The following is a 26,331-nucleotide window of genomic DNA, read 5'->3' as shown; positions in this document are numbered from 1 at the left end:
TGCAGAAGAGGAAGTGACCGTCGGGAAGTTTTACGCAACCTTCCTGATTCAGGATTACTTCCGGAAGTTTAGAAAAAGGAAAGAGCAAGGAGATCTGGCTGCAGAGGCCGACGCCTCAAACCCGTCTGCTGTTCAGGTCTGTCTGCCTGTACCTGTGTGTGTCTTTCTGTAATAGTGTGTTTATTTTTTACTGTAATGGAGTGTGTGTTGTCTGTGTGTGTGTTAGCAGCTGTGTAAGGCCGGTCTGAAGACCCTGCAGGATCTGGGTCCGGAGATGCGTCTGGCTCTGAACGATGACATGGACGAAGACGATGAAAACATGATGGAGGACGAGGAGGAGATCCAGGAGAACGCAGAATATAAGGTCTGTGTGTCTGTCTGTCTCTCTGTGTGTGTGTCTGTCTCTCTGTGTGTGTGTCTGTCTCGTCTGTCTGTCTGTGTGTCTGTCTGTCTGTCTGTCTGTCTGTCTGTCTGTCTGTGTGTCTGTCTGTCTGTCTGTCTCTCTGTCTGTCTGTCTCTCTGTGTGTGTGTCTGTCTCTCTGTGTGTGTGTGTGTGTGTCTGTGTGTGTGTGTGTGTGTGTGTGTGTGTGTGTGTGTCTGTCTGTCTGTCTGTCTGTCTCTCTGTGTGTCTGTCTGTCTCTCTGTCTGTCTGTCCGTCTGTCCGTCTGTCTGTCTCTCTGTGTGTGTGTGTCTGTCTGTCTGTCTGTCCGTCCGTCTGTCCGTCCGTCCGTCCATCCGTCTGTCTGTCTCTGTCTGTGTGTCTGTCTGTCTGTCTGTCTGTCTGTAGTAAACAGCTGATCTGTCTCTGTCCCTACAGGGTGAGAACGGTTTGGGACCAGAGAAAGATCGACGAGGCTCCCTACTCACACCCACTGGTAAATAAAACATATTCTATACATATATATATACATATTGTCATACAAAAAATTATAATCATTTTAAGTCAACCTACTAATTTATTCAATAACTAATAGTGGCAGATTCTTTACTGTAAAACCAGCCTTTAAAAAATGTGTATACAAGACTTTGTGTTGCTTGTCCTACAGGTCCTGGTGGTGTGGTCGGAGAAGGCGGCGTGTCTAACGGAGGTCTGGTCCATCGGGTCGGTTCTCTCACTAAGATGCCGAATGGAAACGAACACGACGAACATCTTCGGCGTGGAGACAACGCGAGGTCGTCGTTCAATCAGCACCATCATCGCCGCCCGTCAGCGAAGAACGGCCTGGTGGACCACGGCCACAAGAGACCCTCGTATCACAAACCCATGAGGTACTGCAGAGTGAAAACAACATAGTTTAACAACATAGTTTAACACAACAGGAGTTTTTTTTTTATTAAACAAGGTGCTATAGGCTGTTTGTCAGGTGACAGGTGTACCGGCCAATCACAGTTCTTCTTTCTGCAGGAGGGACTCAAGGGACCGGTACTGGAGGAACGGAGACATGGAGGGGTACGGAGAGCAAGGATACTACAGCAGAGAGGAGGACAACGACAGCATCACCTCCAGAGACAGGTAAACGCAGATCAAAAACAAATCAGAAATACAAATAGTTTTCCAGCCTCTGTGGGATATGAGGGTTTTCTCTGATTTATACAATAATACATTGAATATCTTTCAGTTGGGCATTACAAGAAATGTAAAGACATTACCTTAGACTTTGAAAAACTGGGATAGGTATTTTTTTATTTTCTTTAAAAAAAGAATTCAAGTAGACTGGCATACACGTGTTTATCCAGATGAATTGTTAGTTGTTACTAGGGATGCATATCGTTGACTTTTTTACGATACCGATACCACTAAACGATACCGATACTCAACCAATACATATCGTGATACTTTGAAAATGTATCATCCCACAATTACTCCCATGAAGCGCTTTACGATATAGTTAACATGTCAAATGAATAATAAATTCAATTGTGGGACTTCTTGGACCTTTTATTACTGAACAAACAATGAAAAATACATAAAAAAATACATAAAAAATATGAAGAAAACCGATTATGGAATATCGTTATAGCACCGTTATAATTAATGTTAAACCTGAGATTCGACTAGAGAACAAATACATAATAGAATAATGGTCATGAGATCTCGGCATTGCACACAAACAAATCTCATCTTTAAAATCAACATTTACCTTCACTGGTGAGAGAAAACAAATCCCATCCCAGTTCATTTGTGGGACTTTTACCTTTCTAGTATTGAACAAACAATGAAAAATACATCAAATATGAAGAAAAACGATTATGCAATCTAATTTATAACACCCGCCATCACGGGCCACGGACTCACTTTTAAAATTAATTAAAAAAAAATATTTAAAAAAATATATATATATATTTGATATATATAAGTATCGAAACCGGATCTGATTTCGGTACGGTATACCGTAGCCACCAGTATCCGGTATTTCGGTAATACCGGATACCGGTATGCATCCCTAGTTGTTACAGATGTGTTACACACATTTGTGCGTGTGTGTCCTTGCAGACCTTACCCTGATGAGTATCCTCTCTACAGAGAACACTATGATGGCCACGCCCCCTACCCCGACAGTAGCTATGGTAACGGATACAACGACGTTCGGAGGACGACCCGGAGACGACTACTTCCTGCCACGCCCACAGGTGGAAATTCACTATATTTATTATATCATCAGTTAATTAAATTAAAGGGGATTAACTAAAATAAAATTATAGATTGAGATTAGAGTATTTTACACCAGATTCAAGTATTGTTTAAGATATCATTTTACATTGTTTGTCTGTTTGTCGTCTGTCAGGTCGTAAGCCTTCTTTTAACATCCAGTGTCTGAGGAGGCAGGGCAGCAGCGACGACCTGCCGATCCCCGGCACGTATCACCCCACCTCCCCACCACGCCGTGCACGTGCACAGGTAACACACACACACACACACACACACACACACACACACACACACACACACACACACACACACACACACACACACACACACACACACACACACACACACACACACACACACACACACACACACACCCCTCTTATAAGTAAAGTGTCACAAAACAATTCTATAAAAAAGCACAATATATATATACTTCCCGTCTCCTACATGGGCGTGGTCAAATATATTTATATATTTCTTTACTAACGTTAGATATATTTACACAGATAGCAAACATGTTAAGCTTCATTAAAACATTTTAGCCAACTCATTTCCAAATGTAAGTTGATGTTCGCTTCAAATTGTGAAACAGTTGGACTCACTGTAACAGAGTATGTTTCTGAGACGGACAAATCAGAAAAATTGGTCTTTAATAAAGTTATTTTCCTCCTGATTTGTGTATCTCACATGGGCCTTTTAGTGTCAGACTGGTTGGAAGATATGTGGACTTTTACTTTTGCGACCATGGGGCAAAAATAATCTGGTGTAACCCTCATCTCCATCTGTTCTTCCTCAGCACAACGTCAACAATTACGAGTCCCGTCAATCCTCCGGTCGCTCATCAGTGGCGTCTTCAGCATCCTGGGCGAACCCGTGTCCTCGCCGCGGACGCCTACTCTACGCTCCTCTCATCCTGGTGGAGGAGGAAGGAAGCCCACCGTGGGGAGGAGGAGTAGGAGGGGGAGGAGGAGAGGGAAAGAAGGGAGGAGCAGGAAGAGGTGAAGAGACTCTAACTTAGAATGTGCTAACACTTTAGCTAACACTTGGTAAAGTAACAGTAAACTGGATGATAACATTAATTAAAAACTACAAATGTCATCAAGATAAGAAACCTCAAAGTAATAAGTTCACTTTTGTTGCTTTCCTTTATCCACAGGTGTCAATATCACTGGTGCAACACCCAGACCGGCCTGGTACGGTGGCCCTGCAGGGACATCAGGTAGGAAGGATGGATACAACTAACACACATAAGAGGCTTCTCAATTCTTAAATTTCCCCTCCTCGAGACTTAGTCCCGCCCACAGGAGATGCGAGCGGAGGACCGAGGAGGAACCATCAGTGTATCCTCGGCAGAGATGGGGTCGTTACTAAAAAAAAGTAATATATTACATATTACATATTACTTTAAAAAAAAGTAATATATTACACTACTTCGTTACTATCTACACAGTGTGCGAAAAAGTACACGTCCCACCGTCCGGGACGTGTTATTTACAATATCGGACAAGTAGATCTTTCAATTGACTTGTCCGGCGGACAAGTGACGTTTTTCGCCCCGATTTATTGACAAATTATTGATACATTCAGTTTACAAAAGGCAGAACTCATTCGAAAATTGTCCGTGTCCGCCATTGTTCGTTTAGAAATGTTAGTTTCGGTTCTGCTTGTCGATTCCTAAGGAAATGCATCTCGCCGCTTTCTGTACAGTTAGACGGGGCGGGAAGTGCAGCACAGTGGCCGGGTTGGGAAGCAAAACTCGGTTCCGAGTAGGAACAAATAACAATTGTCCGGTACCGGGATTAATAATAGTTGTGAGGACAGGAAGCGAGGCCGAGCCCGCGGACTGCAGCTCTCTCTCTATGCTCCGTATCAGCTGATCGCTGCACGGTGCAGCTCAGCGTCTCTCTCTCTTTCTACACACAGCGGATCCGCAGCCCGTTTAACAGCCTCATCTTTGTCAAACTTTCTTATGTTCCTTCTCTAACACGTAATGAAGGTTATTAAGCGTTTTAGCTCCTGTGTTGTTAATATTGACCCATTTCCTTTATGAAGCAGCCTCCCTCCCTGTGTCCTCGCGCTGTCCTCACATCCCCGGACCCCCAGACTCGGAGGAGCACAGGGATGTCAGTATTGTTTATGAAGCAGGGTATAGAAAGTACATTATTGAGATGAAAATACTATTTATTTACTTTTACAAACAGTGCGCAGCTGGGCAGCTGCTGCTGTGTGTTGCAGGACGTGTGTAAGCGTGCAAGCGTCTTTGAGCTGTAGAAAAGCGCTAGGCCTATACTGTAGGCTATACATATAATGTATTATTATTATTATTAGGTTATGTCCTATGTGTTGGACATGTGTGGTTGGACTGTGTCTCCCAGCAGGCTGCAGTGTAGCATCAGAGGACACTGGGCCAATCGTACATTCTCAAACTGCACCACTTAGAACTAACTAAACAATGCAGAGATTATTTTTATATAATTGTATTCAATAACCGTAAGAAATTAAACAGTATGAAGTGATTTGTAAATGGGAATACAGATTTGACTTAACGTTTTCATAAATATATTTTTCTCCCAGTTTGACTTATTTTTACCCTCTCAAAGAACCGGAATAGAGAACCGAAAATAACCGGAATCGAAAAGCAGAACCGGAATCGTTAAAATCCAAACGATACCCAACCCTATGTGTAATGCAGTAAAATCTTACCGCTCACTTACGTTAGCGGTGTCGTAAAAACCGTGGGAAAATGTAAAATACGATGGCGAAGAAGAAGATTCCAGTGACCCCAATTTTTGTCCATTCTGGACAAGTGAAAAATGTATTCGGACAAGTACATTGCCAAACTCACTTGTCCATGGACAAGTACTCTCTAAAAACTTTTTCTCACACTGCTACATAAAGTAATTTGTTACTTTACTCGTTACTTTACTCGTTACTTTACTCGTTACTTTATTCGTTACTTTACTCGTTACTTTACTCGTTACTTTACTCGCAGGGCCGGCCCGCCCCTCCCTACAGGCAGATCACGCAGACTGCTAAAGTTTCAAATGTTCTCTTTAGTTCAGTTTCCATTGTCGCATAAGACTGATCCAGATAGCTCCTGAATGTTTTCCTATCTGACCGTGGCTGTCCTCTGTCTCCTGCTATCTGACCGTGGCTGTCCTCTGTCTCCTGCTATCTGACCGTGGCTGTCCTATCTGACCGTGGCTGTCCTCTGTCTCCTGCTATCTGTATATTTTGCGCAGTCTATCTCTGCTCACGCTGTTGCGTCAGCGTGTTCTCCTGCGTGTTGGCCATGTGTTGCACTGGAGCCAGACTTCAGCCGAGCACGTACGAACTGCGGATGCGTGAGTGGCAATAACTCTCCTTACCAGCAGGCAGCGGTAGTGTGTATTCGTCATTCAAAACAAGCAACAACCGGAAAACAGAGAAGAAGAACTACGTGTGTGTGTGTGTGTGTGTGTGTGTGTGTGTGTGTGTGTGTGTGTGTGTGTGTGTGTGTGTGTGTGTGTGTGTGTGTGTGTGTGTGTGTGTGTGTGATATAAATAAACAACAGCTATGTGCGTTAGCTTCACCTAGCATGTGTTCTTTGCAGGTGTTTGTTGAGGTTTGATTATGACTGATTTTAGAAAGTAACGAAGTAACGCGTGTCGGGGCAATGTTAGTAACTGTAGTGTGATTACTGGATTATAAAAGTAGCGCGTTACACTACTCCGTTACCGACAAAGTAATATTATTACAGTAACGCGTTACAAAGTAACGCGTTACACCCAACTCTGATCCTCGGTTATAGCTCCTCCAGAGAGCCTCCTCGACGCCCGATCCTCGGTGTGCATTTAGAGAAATGAGACGTCCTTCAAAATGGCGCGCTGAAATTCATTTCCGGGTCACTACCGGAGGTCCGAGGAGTCGAGGAGGGGACATTTGAGTATTGAGAAGCCTCTATAGAGCAAACTGGCATCGACACCTGCATGCTTTCTAATGGCCAGCAGGGGGCAACTCCACAAAGAAGTGCGATTTTATAGAAGTCTATGAGAAAATAACCCTAGTTCTAAATTGATTTATTAACTCAGTGAACAATTTTCTGACAAGTTTATTGTCTCAACTACTACTTGAGAATCTTCTTTCATTCAACATGGTGTTTATTCTGTACACGATGCATCCATATAGAGCAACATGTACGATAAATCAGGGTAAATGGGAGATACAGAGGACAGCGCTCGATAGTAGCACTGTAGAAACAAGAGACACATGAAATTGTATTGATATCCATTAATTGAATCTATTTTTTGTCCCTCAAAAAGGGCCGGGGTCATGACTAGTGGGATATATGTGTCGGTCTATGCTGGAGTTAAAAATGGAAACAATTCTCACACACAATTATGAGTATGTCTCTTTATCGTGCATTTGAATGTTTGATATGTTGTTGCAGCTCCTCCACCGTACCGAGCGTACACCACCCTCAGAGTTCCTTCACAACTCGGCGCTCAACTCACCGAGAAACGAGGATCAGCCGACAGTCTGGTGGAGGCGGTGAGGAAACGATGCTATTAAGATAGTATTAGCTGCAGGCACATTTAGCAGCAACAGCAATAAGAGTGAAACACAGGATATGAATGGTAACAGTAGATGAGAGTACATCAGTGGCGGAGCTAGGGGGTGGCTACTCGGGCTCAAGCTCCGGATGTTTTCTGAAAAGCTCCGAATGTTTCACTTAAAGCAAGTTTCTTTTTTTTTTTAAACGTCTCGTGAGTAATGTGCAGTACCAGAGTCCAACAGAGTGGCAGCAGCTGCAGGACAGTAGCCTGCGTACTACGTAGCCTTCCCTGCCCTGAAGAAGAAGTGATCCTTCGTTAGCGTGAAGAGTCTGCTTTATGCGCTCCGTAGTAGCCCCGCTGCGAGGCTCCGGCGAGTTCACAGTTAGGCCCCCCCCCCCCCCAACAATTTAAAAATTCTGGCCAATCCCCGGATCTTCTACAATCCTAAATCCGCCACTGGTGTACATCACTGTTGGAAAAAGTACTTACAACCTTTACTTAAGTAAAAGTACAGATCCTATGTCTTAATTTCAAAATGTTACTTCAGTAAAAGTACAAAAGTATCAGCATCACAAAATACTCAAAGTACAAAAAGTACTCATTCTGCACTCATTAAGTATAATACTCGAGTATATGCACTTCCAACCACTGGTGTACATAAATACAGATATAAGTGAAGACAATTACGAGTAAATATAGATATAAGTGACAATTACGAGTAAATATAGATACATGTCTTAGAGCAAGTACGGGTACATATTGATCAGTAAAATCGAACTTTCTTACTGATTCTTTGCTCTGCTCTCCGCAGGTTCTGATCTCCGAGGGTCTCGGTCTCTACGCTCGGGATCCGAAGTTTGTCGCGTTTGCAAAGCGGGAGATCGCCGACGCGTGTCACATGACGGTTGACGAAATGGAGTCGGCCGCCAGCGATCTGCTCGGCTCGGGGAACCCGTCTCTCCTCGCTAACGCCGCCGCGGACCCAGCCATGCTCTACAGCGACGAGGAGCCAATCAGAACGGCCCGCGAGGAGGACGAGCTAGCTGACGAGATGACCTGCGTGACATCGTTTTGACGGGCTGACGACCAATCAGAAAAAAGACTGCGAAAGGCGTCAGAGATTGGCAGGACATTTGACCAATCAGGTCAAAGAAGAGAGAAGAGGGCGGAGTTTAATGGATATTTAATGCTGAGATTTGTGAGAAAAACGATGGAAGATGGCCGCCAGCAGAGAGTGACTCAGCGCTGTTGTGCCGCCATAAAGACGCATCTCGTTTGGTAACGCTATGAACGTCGCTTGGCTGCACAGAATCACACTTTACCCACAATGCATTGTTTGACAAGTGTTGTCGTGTTATTATTTATAATTCCCGAAAAGTAACCACCGTTACTGTCAGCCAGCTAAAGAAAGATTAGCATTGTGCCGCAACTGATTAGCTTGAAACTGCCTCCTCTGCCTCAAAGAACAGCACTATAATAACCGCTATATATTAAGTCACTCACTCAGCAGCGTTGGGTTGTGTTGTGGCATTTTGCAGACACACTGTGACGATTTGATTAGTGTTAACATAAGCAGTGGACTGGCAGGAGATCAGCTATGCTCCCGGGGCCCTATATTTGTGATTCAAACTAGCACTGTAAGGGAATGGCTATTTTTAAGGCTTTAATTGCAAAAGAATGAAGTGAGTTGGACGAATCAAATGGAGTTTACATTTGGTACAAATCAGCCACTGAGGAGAAGTCATGGTACAAGTGGGCTTGACACAAATTGGGGTTGCATTGACGAGCATTTCATCATTAGACTATGAGCTCTACATGATGAACTGTTTACATGGCTGACACATGTTCCACGTTTACATGCAACCTGGCTTACTCCAATTCAAATGCCCCACGTATAGCCCCTTTAAATACATTTTATTTACCTATTTTTTCAACTGCAGCCATGTTTCTCCCATGGTATACCCTTGTTACCATTTTGAAAAACTGTATCTGTTATTGCTGTAAAAACCCCATCGAAATACATATTCTGAATGCGCTGTATACATGTCCAAAGAAAAACTCCTAAAACCAGAGTAGTATTGGCCTATCTGAAGTGTAATCCTGAAATATTGTGAATAATAGTGAGATATTATAATAGTGAAATATGAGTGACAAGACACTTTCTAATTTAAAATAAGGATGAAAGTCAACAGTGACCAGTGTGAATGAATGCACAGGTGTTCAGCGTGATTCTGTCAGCTGAGCTTCGATCGTTCAGATGTGTTTTTATATCAGGATCTCTGATGTATTTAAATGCTGTAAAACGTGTTGAACTGCCTGCTCTGTGACTCGCAGAGTGGTGTGTGGAGGAATATACTTCTCATATTTTATTAATGTGTATTTTTATTCTCATAAATGAAGGCGTTCAGACGATGAACTGTAAAATACTTTTCTGTCTCTTTGTTGTTTTTTTTATCGCAGAGGAGAGTGTTTGTTCAGTGTGTTCAGATTTTCTTTTTTAAATGTTTGATACTTTTTATTCTAACAGAGAGAACTGAATGTTTTTTTTGTTTGTTTGTTTGTTTTAATTCTGGACGGCAGACAGTCCGGTGTTGTTTATGTCTTGTCTGGATCTTCGTGTTTCCGTCATCTTTTAGCTTTTCTTTCCAACAGTTCGGAGAGTTTCCAGTTAAGGGTTTTTTAATACCACGCCTGGATTACCCCAAAATACATCTGCAGATGCCGCGTTCAGCCTGAGAAACAGCTCTGTCTGAACCCTCATTTACCTCAAATAAAGACTGAAAAAAGATTTGTCTCCTCAATGTTTTTTTATTAAATGTGTTGTCTGTGAAACAGCTGAAAATTGGACACCTTGTATTTTACAAGTATAGTATTAGAGTTAGTTTGAATTAGTATTAGAAGGCTTGGGTTATTTAACTCTAACACAAAAGATAAAGATCATATATAAAAATTAACAACAGAGGTTATATTTATTTTCTAAAATAATTTGGGTTTGTGTAAAAGTTTTCTATTAAGTTCATATACATGTCTTACATATTTTATTTGATATTTTACATTTCCAAATACAAGATGAAGAACATAGGAAAAATACACTTTACATTTATTAAATTATTTATTATATGTAAAAATCGTTATTATAATTATTGTGCTGATAAAAATAATTAATAAAAAAGGTAAATGAATCAAAAAACATAATAATAATTAAATGAATGTATATTACTTATACCATCCGTAAAATGTTCTTTCCAACTTATCAAAGTGACATTTTTTAGCCTTTAATTAATTTTTGTCCTGAAGTTTAATGACGTTAACATATTATTTGTTATCTTCACAGATTTCACAGCGTGCCCATTAACGTCTCAGCGTGACCTGAATAGAGTTCACATCTCGCGGGATTTACACCACCTTTGCGAATGCTGTTGACCTCATCTATGTGGAGTTCTCGCGATATTTGCCTACTGACGGCGGTTGGAAATGGAGTCCGAGGGGGCGGGGTGCAGCAGGAGATGTTTGGAGGCTTTTTTTTAATATAAAATTATTTATTTAAATAAAAATGGCCGCCGTGGAGAGCGGAGAGGAAAGACTGTAAGTGTTATTTTTGTATATTTTAACCTCCTTTTAAACTACCGCCACTGCCACCAAACAGTTATCCGTCGTGTGTTTTATTGAAGTAAAAAAGTGCGTTGTTTTTTACCCCGGCCTGTCTCAGCGGAGCGGGGTTAGCGGGAATACGTCACCAACTTGCTGCTGTGTCGGAGCAGCTTTAGCTCTTAGCCCGCTCTCGGTGCTCCGCCGGGCCGCTCGGACTTCCACACAACTCCCCGGGAAAGTGAGGCCGGGGCCGGGAAATCTGTGTGTGTCCGCCCGCCTCCGTCAGACACACAGGGGAAGCTAACAGGATGCTAGGTCGTTAGCAAAAACAGAGAGTGTGTTGTCATTAGACTGCTGTTCTATAACCTGGGTTAACCCCCTCCCTGTTACACACACACACACACACACACACACACACACACATACATACATACATACATACATACATACATACATACATACAAACATACATACATACACGCGCACACACACACGCGCGTCCCGTTATATACCATACGCCCCCCTGGTTTATTACTCATTATCTCATCTAATAATATACTATCCTATGTGTATAATTGTCTCTGCTCCTGTAGTATACAACTATATTTCTGATGCTGCTGTATTTTGGTCTTTTATAGAACATTTTATTTATTTTGTATTGTGTTTTATTTATCTTTTCTACTGAAGGTATGTTTACATTTGCTGTTCATTATTTATTTCATTATGTTTATACTTTATTCCACCTTTTAACACACTGCTGCTGTAACAAAAGTATTTCCCAATTTGGGATCATTAAAGTATCTATCCACCTACCTCAGTGCCGCCGAGCAAGGCAGCTGTGTGTATGTGTGTTTTGATGATGTATGCGAATGTGTGTGTGTGTACATGTGTGTTTGTTAGTGGAAAGGCTCACTTCCTGTCCTGCTGCTTAATCTCTACCTGCAGCTTCATCATCATAACCATTCAATTAAATTAGCTTTATTGGCATGACCATAAAGACATAATGTATTACCAAAGCTTTGTACAACTACGACAGGTCATAAACATTTTGAACAAAAGCAAGAATAACATGCATACTTTTTAACTCTGTGAACTACAAACTACTACTACAAAATGTATTTAAAAAAGAAAGAAAGATTTGAGACCTGGTGTAGATGTAGCAGGGTTCAATAGATGAACCTGAGGGGTCATCTGACAGTAAATGAGGCATGTACAACAAAAAAGAAATTAACAATGATTACACCTACCACTATTGATTGTCTGCCAATTCTTTCCTTGATTAATCAATTATTTTGGCGTAATTTAAATAGGTTAGTATGCCACTGAATAAAGTTGTGGGGTAACAGTTTCATCACAACAGGAAACTACATGCCGTTTGTGATGCAATCCTAATCAAGAATGCCGCTTTATTTTATTTACAGGGTCGTTGTTGCACTCCCTGCTCTCAGTGAGCTTTCATTAGGCTAAAAGTGCACTGTATTATTAATCAGTATGGCTTATTACCTGCATCTAAAATGTGGTATAATTCCTTCATTCCTAATTATAGACAGCTGGTGTTGCAGCTAATAAAACAACGATTACAAAATATATTATTCTAGTTGTATTTATCACAGATGTTATTTCAATATCATTTATTTCACTTTGATTTCCTCAGATCCGTTATCATAGGACAGTGTTTGACCTAAATGCAGTTTAAGGTCCACTGTACAGTTTCAGCACGACATCGCAATGTGCAAAAAGTCTCATGGCACGACTTGCAATGCCAAGTAAGGCAAATTACTTCAACTCCCTCATGCTACAACGTTTTTATGGCTTGATACAAAATGAAAACATGACTGATCTACATCGAGTCTGTGTGCTAACATTATAACCTCTGATTTAAGGTTTCTAGGATACACAGTTGTTGATCATGTTTGAGTTGGCGGCCTTCATGAAGCCAACCACCGATCACAATCATTCTTAATCAGTTTATCAAACAACCAAAGCAAGCCCTACAACAACTGTATATGGAAATATTTTTGTCAAACCATATACGACCCAGCCCTACATTGTAAAAACATAGAGATGGAAGGAATTAACTGCGTCAGAGATAGTCGGATTTGATTACTGGATGCAACTCTGCCGTCCAAAAGGAGAAATTACCGCTAAATAAACAAAACACTGAACAGCTACGACCACGTCATGTTATCAGTGATGTTATTTTTAACAGGCATGATGTCATCTATTTTCCACAGTGAGGATAGTGAGGACGAACCCTTCGACCCGCAGCCCCCGTCCAGGGAGAGAGAAAGATCCCACAGTAAGACCAAGAAGAACCACAGGGAGCGCCGCCATGTTGACCGAGATTCAGAGAGCACAGAACCAGCCTCTGTGCTGCAGCCACAGAAGGGGGCGGAGCCACAGACACAGGTAAACACAGGTGGAACAACAATAAACCTGCAATCTGCAATATAGATTTTTTTTTTGCAATACTGTGCAATAATCACTTTTATGTGAAAACACGTTGTTTTAAATGTCCCAACATTTTTATAATGTCTCAACAACGTGTCACTTAGTTCTTTACATTGATGTTCATCGTATTTAACCATGGATGTGAACCTACTTGTCTTTGTTTTTATTCTGTTACTAATGCGTTCTTTTCTATATTTAATTAGTTAGATTACTTTTTATTATTGCATGCCTTTTTGTGCCACTTTTGCTGTAACGCTGCAAAGTTCCCCGCGGTGGGACTAAAAAAGGAATCCTGATTCTGGTTCTGAACAGAAGTCAGTGGCTACCCAGGTTTTGGAGTCCTGGAGTTTTTTCACATTAGGGTACCATATTATGAACGTTTTGAGGACAAGAATCTGTTTTTAAAGGTCACCTGTTATGCAAAATCCACTTTTTCATGTCTTTTATACATCAATGTGTGTCCCCGGTGTGTCAGGGAACTCACAAGGTGTCAGAAAATAAAACCCTCTCTCTTTTCCTCCGTACCCAAATCTCTAAAAACGGGGAACAACGGAGCTGATCCAGATCTGCGTCCGATATGACGTAATATCTGAAATGTGGACCCACGGCCCAATCAGAAACATTGCTATCAGAAACAATGCCCGACTATTTTGGACGTAATATGGTCTTTGTTTACATTAGCATCGCTAACACTCAGAGCTAACCTGTACTGGAGAGCATGTGTGTGAAGAAGCAGGAAGTAAAAAGGAACTCACCTTGTGGTATAACCGGCAAGAGAGAAAGCCTTTGAGCTCCATACTGTTTCAGAAATAATCCTTGATGTGGTTTGGAACATGATATGGCGTTTAATCACGGCAGCATTTAGATGTAGAATTCTGATCAGGCATTAGCTCCGCCTCCTTTTTTTTTCAAGCTAAGTACCCATAATCAGCGTTTCTCTAACAGGGCTGGAATAGAGGGATATGAGGGATGTCTGAAATGTACGATCCGTTTTTGTATTTTGAGCAAAACACATCGTATGTTTTTATATATTTGTATATATATCTGAGACCCATAATATAAGCCTAAAAATTGCATAATAAGAGACCTTTAATGTCACCTCCGTCCTGCAGGCTTCAGAGGAGCCGGTGGCGGGGCCCTCAGAGCCGGGATCAGAGTCGGCGGCCGGCAGCGAGTCAGCAAGTTCTCCCAGGCAGCGACGCTCTGTGATCCGAGACCGCGGGCCGCTGTACGACGACCCGTCACTGCCCGAAGGCTGGACCCGCAAACTCAAACAGAGGAAGTCTGGTCGCTCAGCCGGGAAGTTCGACGTCTACCTGATCAAGTAAGCTAAACCTTATGATGTGTTGGTTTTTCATGAAGAAAGGGAAATCAAACAGTTTTTATCGTATTTCTCTTTGTTCAGCTCGGACGGTAAAGCCTTAAAGTTACACTGAAATAACTGTTGGAGCATGATATAATACCTGGTACCAAAAACCCTTCCGTTTTTTGTTTGTTAAATATAGTATTTAATGTTTAATTGAACTATTCATATCTTAGACTGCACTGTAACTTTTATCCATGTATTTTTTCTTTTAATGTTTATTTTATTAGCTTTTCTTTTTAATGACTGATTTTAAATTTCCGGGGGAAATAATGAATTAGAGCGAAGCGGAAAATAATCGTTTCTTCATGTCTTAAAGATGCTCATATATTGCACCTCAAACAACAAATAAATCCAGAGTTACGGTTTATTTAGTTCCTTAAACTTGTGATAGTTTTTCATGAAGAAAGGGAGAATCAATTTATAAATAACGTATTTCTCTTTGTTCAGCTCGGACGGTAAAGCCTTTCGTTCCAAGGTTGAACTTATCGCCTACTTCCAGAAGGTCGGCGACACGACCACCGACCCAAACGATTTTGATTTCACTGTCACCGGACGTGGAAGTCCCTCGCGCCGCGAGAAGCGCCCCCCAAAGAAAGTCAAGGTGGTGAAACCATCAGGTCGAGGACGGGGGCGTCCAAAAGGTAATCAGGCACTTACAATTACAAACTTAAACTGAAGTTATTTCATTCAACCCAACACTTTGCAAAATTCACATCAGAATCAGATAGTTTATTGCCAGGTAGGTTTACACATACAAGGAGTTTGCTTTGGTGTTTGGTGGTGTAAACATAAACAACATAAATCAAATCAATCAAATCAAATCAGGTTTTATTTATATAGCACATTTTAAAAACGATTTTTGGCCAAAGTGCAAATAAAAAACACATTACTGCGATCGCGAACAGAAGACAATAAATTACAACAGCAAATATAAAAATCAAGCACAGGGAAATGTCATGAGTCGTGCTCCGCTCTGACTAGAAGGCCAGGGAGAAGAAGTGAGTCTTTAGTGTTGATTTGAAAACCCCTAGGGTCTGGGCCGACCTCACATGGAAATAATAAGGAAATAAGTTGTAAGATAAGATCACAAACAGAACGATTATAAGAAAGAACACTTTTCTTTGTATTTCTTTGTGTTTAGTTGGATATGTTTATTTTTCTTTGTGTTTGTGTAGGCAGTGGGAAGATGCAGCAGGCGACGGAGGGCGTGGCTATGAAACGTGTGGTTGAGAACACTCCGGGCAAACTGCTGGTCAAGATGCCCTTCGGCAAAGCAGAATCCTCCACCGGCACCACCTCGACTGCCTCAAAGGTATGATCAGTCCGTCATGAAATCGGTTTAGTTAAAGGGATTTAGTTCGAAGATCACTGCAATGCACCGAGACGGGCAAATAAACATTCCCAAAGCACCAATTCTGGAAGAACTACATTTAGGCAGGAAACAAAAGTAGAGGTTTGGCGTTTGGGGCCTCTCCTGTGTGAATCACCACCTTCTTGTGATGCATGGGCAATCCTTTAGCAGCTCTTGTTTGTGTCTCCAAATGAAAATGGCTGCCAGGATAGCTACCTACATAAAGAACATTGTGAATCAGCATAGACAGAAAGTCAAGGCAAGAACAACTGAAAGAGGCTGAATCTGAGCAGTGTTCTATTTTGTTAGCGCTTTTACAGGTGCTCAAAGACGCTTTACAGATATAGTGAAAAGAAAAGAACGACAAATAAATATATATAGTTAAAGTCAAATTAAAATCAAGCAATACAAAAACAATCACACATTAAAAGCCAGATTGAAGAGGTGAGTTGAAGGTGGTGAGGTCAGGGCAGTCTCTGGTGGGTTGGGGGAGTGAGTTCCAGAGGGAGGGGTCAGCGACGGAGAAGGCTCCCCAGGTCCGGTGCTTGGTGCGGGTGGGGATGGAGAGGAGGTTGGCTTCTGTGAGGTAGGGGGGGGGGCTGGTTGTTGAGGGCTTTGTGAGTAATCAGGAGGACTTTGAAGTGGATTCTTTGACGGACGGGGAGCCAGTGGAGGTTCTGGAGGACGGGAGTGATGTGGTCTCTCATATATTGCACCTCAAACAACAAATAAATCAAGACAAGGACAGTAAAAGAAACGGTCTATTTGACACGTTTTTCATATTTTTAGAGTAATTATACTATTTTTGACGAACTGAAATATTGTTGTCTGCCATCACTTTAAGGGGAAATCAACATTTTGGTATTGGGGCGCATGCCGAAAGTAAGAGGGCGCAGCGCCCCTGTTACCAGGTTTACACAAAACACTGCCCTAATTGATGATGAACTTAAGAGAAAGAAGTAACCGACAGAAAAGCACCTCAAAGTCAGTTCAATCTGCCGGCAGGGGAGGATTCCAGACTGATCTAAACTTGTAGTGAAGGTGAACGGAGAACGTTTGGCTAAGGAGCCTTGTATGCAAGATCTTCAACTTCCACCTTTATGGATGTTTATAAAAAAGTATGGTGGTCGATTAGCCCACAGAAACCACAAATCAGAATATGGACTTTCAGTAGGCCCCAGAAAAAAGTAAGGAAAGAGAGACAGTTATTTGCCCAAGCTTTAAACAAATTCTCAGTATCATTGGTTCCTTCTTCTTGCAAAGTTACTGGAGAAGCAACAGGTGTTTCACTGGTCCATATGTTCTTTGTGGAGAAGTCCCATTACTTTGTTTTAAAGTAGACTAACCAAGGCCGTGTGATTTTGTTTGTGATTTTCATGGTAAAGTACTCAAAGCCTTTCCTAGAACAGAAATCAAATAAAAGATCAACATACTGTGTTAACCTGTTAAGCACGAGAGGACCCTAATCCGGGTCCTGCGGGTAGTTTTTTCATGAAACTGTGTCTCAGGGCTTCTTAATATTTCAAAAACTATTAATGTGTCATACTCACTTAAAGGTGGGGTAGGTCATTTTGGAGAAACCAGCTCGAGTGCGTTAGAATTTGAAAATACACAGCCGTAAGAAATCTGCCACTTCCTCACAGAGTCCCTCCTCCAACACACACGAACGCGCACATGACCAATGAGGGCACGAGATAAGTTTGTGCACAGATGGAAGGCTGACAGGCAGGTAGGCCATCAAGTTACTTTAGCCGGCCCGGCTCAGATGATTGGTCGTGCTTTTCACAGAACTACGGCTTCCACAGATGACATTTGTTATGGATTTTTTGTCAAAGCACTTCAGATATTCATTGCTATCGGGACGTTGAGAGCATTCCATGGAATATAACAACAAGTGTATCTCGAGCCGGTTTCTCAAACTTACCTACCCCACCTTTAACGGTTAGAAACTCAGCTAACTGGGCGGTGGTGGCGAAGTCGATAGGGACTTGGCTTGGCAACTGGAAGGTCACCAGTTCACCAAGTGCTACCGAGGTGTCCCTGAGCAAGGCACCGTTCCCCACATTGCTCCCCGGGCGCCGTTCAAAATGGCAGCACACTGCTCCTAACACTAGGATGGGTCAAATGCAGAGAAACAATTTCCCCACGGGGATTAATAAAAGTCCATTTTTATTTTAACTGAATATATGACATTTTTTTACCGAAACAAAACGCAAGTCTCACAAGAAGCGTCTAAATGAGCCCTGAGCGAAAAAATGCTAACGCACTTAGCACAGAACTCAGGGTAAAAATACCCTTATTACTTATCGTAACTGCACATACAAGATATCAGATTAAAGCTGAGATTCCACAGATTCTATAGGTATTAGTATCATCACTGAGCGATCAGAACTCGCGTCAAGGGAAGCAAACACAGACATCACAACACGGAGCATTCACGGGAGATCGTCTCACCTTAGCTGTTATTCTGATCAAAAGTCGCGTTCAATGGCATCAAAACAATAAAAACGCTGCTGAAGTTAATCCAATGGTTAATCCAATGTGTCTGTGTCACTTTGAAATGATTACTGATAATTAGGGGTGTAACGGTACACGTACCCGTACCGAAATTATTCGGTACGGGTCCTTCGGTTCGGTACACATGTGTACCGAAGTGTACCGAATGCATATAACTTTAAACGTAAAAAATTGAGAACGTGAACAACTTTTTGGAAGTAATCTCAGGTGCTGCGTCGCAGCATTCAGAGTAATTTGCACCCATTGTGATCAACGCGTCATAGAGCGAGCAAGTCATTTCATTGGACGAGATGGTCAGAGGGATGCGTTCAAATGTAATCAGTAATTTGAGGAACTGTCAAATTAATGGCGAACGCAGATAAAGTTGAGCTCGAAAATCCTCCAGCATCATTGAAGTCTCCGGTTTGGGAACATTTTGGTTTCGCAGTTACGTACAAGGATGACGGACAAAGACAGGTGGACCGAACCAAAGCTGTTTGTCGGCATTGTTCAAGTAACATTGGTTACGCGGCTGGCAATACATCAAACTTGCACACTCATTTGAAAAGGCATCACCCGAACGTGAATATCACCGGTACCAAAAGACTGAAGTGCAAACCCAACTCCCACTAGCATTTAAGCCTCCACCACTCGCAAAAACTTCAGACCGAGCCAAAGCTATTACAAACGGCAAATATCCTTATGTTGCCATGGTAGCAAAGCGCTACCTGGCTGTATCTGCTACCTCTGTCCCTAGCGAGAGGGTGTTCTCCACAGCAGGAGACATTGTTAGTGCCAGCAGATCTGCCCTTTCGGCAAGCAATGTGGACAAGTTCATCTTTCTTTAAAAAACATGAAAATACAATGACAAGCAAGTCCTAATGTCAAACTGGCTGCTTAGGTACTAGTACAGTACAGTTCAAATACAGATAATTTCAGTTCATCGAAAAGCTGCACCTTAATGTTTATTTTATTATATTTTATATTTATTTGAGTGAATATTCATAGTTTAATAATAATTAAAAACCCAAAACTAATAGTTTATGTTTTGTGAGTACTTGTACAGTAAAGTTCAAATACAGATTATTTCAGTTTATCGAAATGCTGCATCTTAATGTTTATTTTATTATATTTTGTATTTATTTGAGTGAATACATTATTCACAGTTTAATAATAATTAAAAAAAAATATGTTATGTTTTGTGATAATTTTTTCTGCTGTACCGAAAACGTACCGAACCGAACCGTGACCTAAAAACCGAGGTACGTACCGAACCGAAATGTTTGTGAACCGTTACACCCCTACTGATAATCCATCATTCCATTTTTATGTCAAAAATGGAGATTTCATATTAGCTGCTAATGATAGCCACCAGAGTGTATCGCAGCTTCCGATTCCGGGGCAGTCTGGCTGTGCATCACTCATTCACCAATGGGTAGATGGATTTTAGGAGCTTCCCCTCGATTCTATTGGCTCTAACAGTTAAAAAGAGATGTCAATCATCAAAATTGACCAAGGGGGGCCAGAGATATGGAAAATGCACCCGAATGACCCCAGACGTGGGTTTTCTTCTAAACCTCTCTAAAAAGGTCAAATGTCACTTGTTTTGCATCAATCTTGATACAGGGTACTTATCATATGTTATAGTTTGGATTCCTAAAGCTTTTAGTCTTCCATCCCATCATTCAAGGCTGGTTTTCACTATAAGTAATGTTTCTTTTTGGACGGACACTATAATTTACATTGTCTTACTATGTTCAATCTGAATGTACTTAAAAATAAAAAAAATCTATTTTGATTCTGACTTTTCTAAATCCAACTCGCAGGTTTATCATTACTTTGAGAAAAAAGATTATTAATTTACCCCTTTTAAAAGTTATAGTCATTTGTTCTGGTAATGTCATTTTCGAGCCTGAGACCTGAAAACCAGGCTCAGGGCTTAACAGGTTAAAAGCTCCCACCACTTTTTTGATTTTGAAACAATTTCATAGAGTCCTTCGTCACGCAGTCAACACGCCCTTGTAGTAGGTAGTATAAGTAGTAACAACGTTGATGCTAATGTCACCTAATGATGTGGTATTTCCCAACACAGGTGGTGTCTCCTGCCCCGGTGGCCAAACCCCATCCGGGCAGAAAGAGGAAATCAGAACAGGAACTTCCGACCCCACCACAGACCGCCCCCAAGAAACGGGGAAGGAAACCAGCCTCAGCCTCAGTAGCGCCATCCGTTGCGGCAATATCCACCTCCACTCCATCAACTTCTGTTAGCGCAACAGTTGGGAGCTACGCTGCAGCCGCCATTTTAGCCGCAGAGGCTAAACGGAGAGCAGCAAAGGAGTCTTCCAGCAAACATTTCGTCCAGGAAATAGCCCTGCCAATCAAAAAACGCAAAACGAGAGAGACAGTGGAGGAGAGGGAAATTGTTCAAACTCCATCAGCTTCAATAACTGATACTGTAAAGGGGGAGGCAAGTAAAGGGGAGGAAGCTCCGACCCCAGAACCTCAGCCTGCCCCTTCTGAGCAGAGCCAGTCACAATCACAGAAACAGCCATCTGCTTCAGAACAAAGTCAACCACATGGACACAAGGCGCATAAAGGAAAGAAGCACAAGGAGAAAACAGGAATAGCAGCTGGAGAAGGCAGAAGCCGAGGAGAGGAATTATACGAAGATATAAGTGATAAGGGAGGAGAGGAAGAAACTGGAGAAAGAAGTAGCAGCAGCAGTAGTAGCATTAGCCCATCAAAAAGTCACAAACGGAAGGACCGCCCACCTCACAAACACCACCATCATCACCACCACCACCACCATCATCACCGCCACCAACATCCCTCTGCCTCCAGTTTGGATCAGCCTCTTTCTCCGCCTTCCGGACATCCAGCACCCTCCAGCCAGTCGAAGGCTGAAGTCAAGCCCCAGGCTGTACCTCAGCTTTCCACACATCACACTCATGAAGCTCCTCCGAAACCACAACCTAAGCCTGAACCTCGACAGACTCCCCCTCAACCCAGTTCCCAGGAGCATCCTCAGAGCCAGTCTCCCACTCAGCCACAAGCCAAGCCAAGATACCACGCTCCTCAGCCCTCTCCTACCAGTAATGTCTTGCCCCAGCCACGGTCCCAACTACCCCCTCCCCAAACTCACAGTCAGAGCCAGGCTTCACCGCAAAAAGGCCAGTCACATCCTGTCCACTCCCCAGCCAAACACCAACCCCAGCTCCAGACCCCACCTCAGACACACCTTCCTCAAACAAGGCCTCCACATCCACAGACCCAGTCTCCCACTGTACTCCAACCTCAAACCCAGCCCAGGCACCCGTCTCAACTCCAAACACAGCTCAAACAACAACCCCAGCTCCGGCAGTCACTGCAGTCTCATCTCCAACCCCAGCCCCCGACCCGAACCCCAGCCCAGCTTCAGACGCAGCAGCAGCACAGACCCCCTGCCCAAATTCAGCCTCAATCCCAACCCAGGACCCGAGCTCCGCCTCAGCCCCATTCCAGATCTCCATCCCAAACTCCACCTCAACCGCAGTCCAGGACCCTAGCCCAAACTCCAAGTCAACCACAATCCAGGGGTCCTGCTCCACTTCCAAATCAACCCCAATCCAGGAGCCTTGCCCAAACACAACATCAACCCCAATCCAGGACCCCTGCCCAAACTTTGCCTCCACCCCAGACATCAGTCCAACCTCACCTGACACAAAGGCATCAAATGCAGCCCCAATCCCTGACGAGGCAGCCATCGCAACAACTCCAGACCCAACAAAGACAACAAGCCAGACAGTCTCTCTCACAGCCTACGCCCCCCCCGGCTCAGTCCCAGGCACAACCACACTTTCAACGGATTCAAACACAGCCACGTCCTCAGCCCCAGCTCACCAGGCCCCATGTGCAGCACCTCTCATCACACCGACCGTCTCCAAACCTAACCAGGACCAACCCGGCTCCGCAGAATCAGGGCGAACAGCCCCAAGATCTGAGCACCACACGGCCTAGTCGAGGAAGCCTTTTGCCAAGCCGAGAGGTTAGAGATGAAGGCGTCAAGGCGGAAGGAAGACGGGATCCGGCCTCAGAGAGCAGAGAGGTTTCAAGAGGAGACAGAGGTTCAAACAGCAACTCAAGGCCTTCAAGCTCCCTCCCTCCTCGACCTGCAGGAGCATCTGGAGCCGGAGTCGGCCTTGTTACTGGAGCGAGGCTTCGGGCTGAACCAGAGGCAGACAGGGAGCTCAGAGACATGGTCCCCCAGTCCGCGGTCCCATGTCCCAGCCGAGAAGAAACCGTAGAGTCACGGACTGCCGTCAGCGAAAGAGTCAGCTGATCAGTTGGGTTGACGACCGGGACGACTGATCGGTGGACTCGCGTACTGAGTCGGCACCAGAAGGAGAAGGAGTGCGACGCGGTTGTTCGCGGAGTTTTAATGATTGTTACACTGTTTTCAGATAACGAAGGATAACGTCAGAGCTGGAAGGACTGTTGGAGTCTCGACTCTGTCTGATTCTGTCTGGAGACTCTGCAAAGTTCTGGATTCGAGAACCAACCTGACGCTCAAGGGCAGCTGGAGAGGAGAGCAGACGGCGTCTTTTTCTAGGAAAATCAAACGGAGAGGAAAAACCAGAAAAAAAAGTTTGTGTGTAAATATAATCAAAAGGCAGCTGTTGTGCCCCGCTAGTCTCCAAGGGGGAAGGGGGGGGGGGGGGGGGGAGTAGTTTGGAAGAACCAACGCTTAACAACACATTACTCTGAAGGAAATGTTGCTTCCGGAATATAACCTGTTTTTTTTAATTTCGTATTATGATAGTTTATTGTTTTGTCTCTGTTATACAGCTTTACACTCTGACTGATAGTCCCTTACTCATCGCCGTGCTGCTGACTGACAGTCCCTTATTTAAAGTCCTGCTTTTTAACCGACGGTGACTCCTTCTATTGACTGAAAGTCCCTTACTGAAACTAGTCCTTGACTGGAAGCCTCAGAGGTGACGTGGGGGCGGTGGTTTGCACCTTAAACTGGTTTCTTAGAAATCTACCATATTTTTTTGGAATCACCATTTTCCATTTGGCCCGCGATAAACAAAGGCGTAATGTTTTCCATCCACTTCCAGAATGCGCCTACAGGAAGCAATATTTGAACAACTTTAAGAGTTCTTGAGTCCTCCTATCGGACACTAAAACAGCCGTTCCAAGTCAGTTGTTTGATAAGCAAATCTCGAGAGCTCCTAATTTGGTTATAAAGTATTTCAAACCCACCGAGATGTTCTTCCAGCTTAGAGATTCTTCCATTTAGGTCTTCATCGAATCGGTTTTCTTTGGTAGTGTTTTTGTTTCCAACGGAAGCGCTTTTAATATCAAACCAAACCCACTTTTACAGTAGCTCTATTTTGGTTTGTACTCTTCATGAAATGAGTGGCGAAAGGACAAATTGTGTCTTCGTGTTGAATGTCTGGAACAGTTTGCAACCCCTCCAGTTTATACAATCAACCGCCTGCATGTCGCTAGGAGACTTTGCAGGCCATCAACTGGAGTCGCAACATATGCAGAGGTCGACCTCGTTAGGTGTTTACTGTCGGACGTGATGGCGTTCTTCGAGGTCTGGTCATGTGGAGACACAACATTCAGTGAGCAGACCTTTGAATCTGAAAGTCCAGATTTGAGAGCAAGAAGGGGTCGTTTGCAAGGACATAGAGATCATCTGATTAACAACCTGCAGCAATTTGGTTGATACTCTTAACTATCTTAATTTGATTTAACAGTTGGTGAACGTGGGGAATGGGTGTCAATAAAAAAAGTTTAAGATGTACTGACAGAATCATGAGCTTCTAATCAAACATCGCTCCAGACATCTTTGAGAAGTGTTCTTAGTGCCTTTTGTGTTTAGATAACTCGTCTTTAAATGGGTTTGACTTGAATGTCACTTGTTGGGCTCATGCAGTGTTCTTATCTGTCGAAACGACTTTGACTTTAAACCATAGGCTGTATGAAATATGGATATGGTTTCTAATATCATCCATGGGTTTCTGACGAGTGTAACTCCTGGCTAATTTACAACTGGGCATCAATGTAATTGAGGCGGGCCCGAAGCAGAGCAGACAGCTAGACATGGATGTATATTGAGGAATGGATAAAGTGTTGGATGCAGGGCTTCATTCATTCCTATGAAATGTTCTCGGTTGCACGGGAAGTCAAAATGGCCTTACTTTGGAGAACTAAAATACCTGGACCTTCTGGCGATCTTTAAACCCGTCTCCTAGCCGCTATATCGTAGACGTTCGGTCTTGGCGAAGTCAAATTAATGCATTTTAGCGCATTTTACAGACCTAAAATAATTGATTAACAGATGTCTCTTTCCGAATGTAAATCAATGGGATCAAATCTTGTTCGGCCGATGACTTCATGTAAAGGACACCGTTGTTGTTGCCTCAAGTGGCCATTTGAGGAACTGCAGTTGTTGGCACTTCCACTTCGGGTTCACTGCACTTGCTTTTGACGATAATCTGACAGTCAGATATGGACGTGTCCTATTAAAGCATGAATGCAATATAAGGACTGGATATCAAAGATATGTCGCCAAGTTCCTTAAAATAAAATAGCATGTTAGCTTCTGGGCTTGATCCACATCACAGATCGCACTGCACATGCTCAGTAGAGTTTCTCTCCCTGGCCCATGGAGATTTTCCGCGGAGAAAAAGAGCCTTTCTGATAAAGTTTGTCGAAAAAACAATAATGTAAAATGTTATTTCTCAGCATCTTCAACTTCAACTCACCTTTAATTAAGCTCTGTTACTGGACGTGTATTGGTGAAATGCACCCTGGGAGTTGTAGTAGACGGTAGAGTTGTGTATTGTGTAGGATATTCTATTTTCGCTTGTTTTGTTTATTATTCAATGTAGGCTATCAATGAGGAGAATATACATTATATAGCACATTATACTTTTTAATTGCACTTTATGCCAATTCTTATTTAAAATGTAGAAATATACGCCACCTTATCTCGGGCGCCTGACATCCCCCTCTCTCTTAAAGCACTTAATGTCACGCTTTATTTCACCTTGGCTGTAACGATACAAACGGCAGAATCAAAGAAAATGTATGTTTGTAATTAACCTGAAGCAGACGTGTTGCAATGCCCTGCCGTACATCTCAGCCAAGGTTTCAATTCGATTATCTCCAGAGAATTCTGTTCTGCTGAAACAACTCCTAAAACAAGGGGAAGTTTCGTGATTGTCTCCTGAGCTCTCAAATCTGAACATACAGACACTGAATGTTAATGCTCTGTCAATAGATTTGCCATCAAGACATCTAAACGTTTCGCACCTTATTCTTCACATGTGGGGGAAGGCTCCTGCACTTTAACAATGATTTTGGAAGAATTGAGCTCTTCGACCCTCAAACAAGCGGGAAAAAACCCCTGAATGTCTTCGACCTGGATCCGATAAATGTGCCTCGTTCTCTAGTCCTCTCACCTGATGTTTGTTGTCTCCACCTGAAGCCTCACCTCTGCGTACTTGACGCTCCGCCTGCCGCCCAGTTATAGCATGCTGTCTCTCACGCAGCTGCATAAATCAAACGCCCCTCTGTGAACGGACCCCCTCCACAGGACCCGACCCGGCACAACCTCCAGTAACCAGCCACCATATTGCATGTTCCAGAGTTTAGTGCCTATAATATTGTGCGTCTTGCCAGAAGCCAACATGTCGAGCCAAGCCATGTTGTGTTTCTAGACTTAGTAGTGATGTGTGTGGTGACTTCATAGTTGCTAATATTGAGGATGAATATTCTGCTTTTACTCTGGTTGGAATTAAGTGGAAACTCCAATACAATGTCACTGTAGACAAAACTAGTTTTTACCTGTTTTCTTATTTTTTCTTTCTAACTAAAAGCGTTTGTTGTCCCCTGA

General features: G+C 43.0%; 2 protein-coding genes and 1 long non-coding RNA gene across 6 annotated transcripts in view; 2 read left to right on the top strand and 1 right to left on the bottom strand.

Moving 5' to 3' along the window:
- LOC117440768 (voltage-dependent L-type calcium channel subunit alpha-1F-like) overlaps positions 1-9,973 on the top strand; it is an 18,315-nt gene extending 8,342 nt beyond the window's left edge. The window contains exons 13-23 of one of the 3 annotated variants that reach the window (XM_034077005.2): positions 6-136; positions 230-364; positions 818-875; positions 1,047-1,269; positions 1,406-1,513; positions 2,495-2,631; positions 2,787-2,899; positions 3,447-3,648; positions 3,807-3,869; positions 7,080-7,180; positions 7,997-9,973. In XM_034077005.2, coding sequence (XP_033932896.1) covers positions 6-136; positions 230-364; positions 818-875; positions 1,047-1,269; positions 1,406-1,513; positions 2,495-2,631; positions 2,787-2,899; positions 3,447-3,648; positions 3,807-3,869; positions 7,080-7,180; positions 7,997-8,260 — 1,535 coding nt within the window. In that variant the 3' untranslated portion in view covers positions 8,261-9,973. Of the gene's footprint in view, positions 1-5; positions 137-226; positions 365-817; positions 876-1,046; positions 1,270-1,405; positions 1,514-2,494; positions 2,632-2,786; positions 2,900-3,446; positions 3,649-3,806; positions 3,870-7,079; positions 7,181-7,996 lie in introns of all 3 variants that reach the window. The other 2 variants (XM_034077004.2, XM_034077003.2) reach the window with 2 other exon arrangements.
- LOC117440769 (uncharacterized) lies at positions 1,185-11,284 on the bottom strand. 2 transcript variants are annotated; one of them, XR_004551308.2, is made up of 3 exons: positions 10,880-11,284; positions 1,378-1,468; positions 1,185-1,272 (listed from the first exon to the last, which is right to left on the bottom strand). It is a non-coding gene; the product is annotated as an uncharacterized lncRNA (long non-coding RNA). The 2 variants fall into 2 exon arrangements; XR_004551309.2 differs by having other exon boundaries at positions 10,927-11,284.
- mecp2 (methyl CpG binding protein 2) lies at positions 10,429-26,331 on the top strand. Its single transcript, XM_034077002.2, has 6 exons — positions 10,429-10,770; positions 13,011-13,185; positions 14,340-14,551; positions 15,041-15,234; positions 15,769-15,905; positions 20,533-26,331. Exons 1-6 carry the CDS (start codon positions 10,739-10,741, stop codon positions 22,756-22,758), a joined length of 2,976 nt encoding a protein of 991 aa, XP_033932893.1. The 5' UTR covers positions 10,429-10,738; the 3' UTR covers positions 22,759-26,331.

The sequence above is a fragment of the Pseudochaenichthys georgianus genome, unplaced genomic scaffold, assembly GCF_902827115.2.
Source record: "Pseudochaenichthys georgianus unplaced genomic scaffold, fPseGeo1.2 scaffold_1189_arrow_ctg1, whole genome shotgun sequence".
In the NCBI taxonomy this organism is placed as follows: Eukaryota; Metazoa; Chordata; class Actinopteri; order Perciformes; family Channichthyidae; genus Pseudochaenichthys; species Pseudochaenichthys georgianus.
The sequence above is the reverse complement of the archived record's forward strand: the minus strand, read 5'-3'. Positions and strand labels throughout refer to the sequence as shown.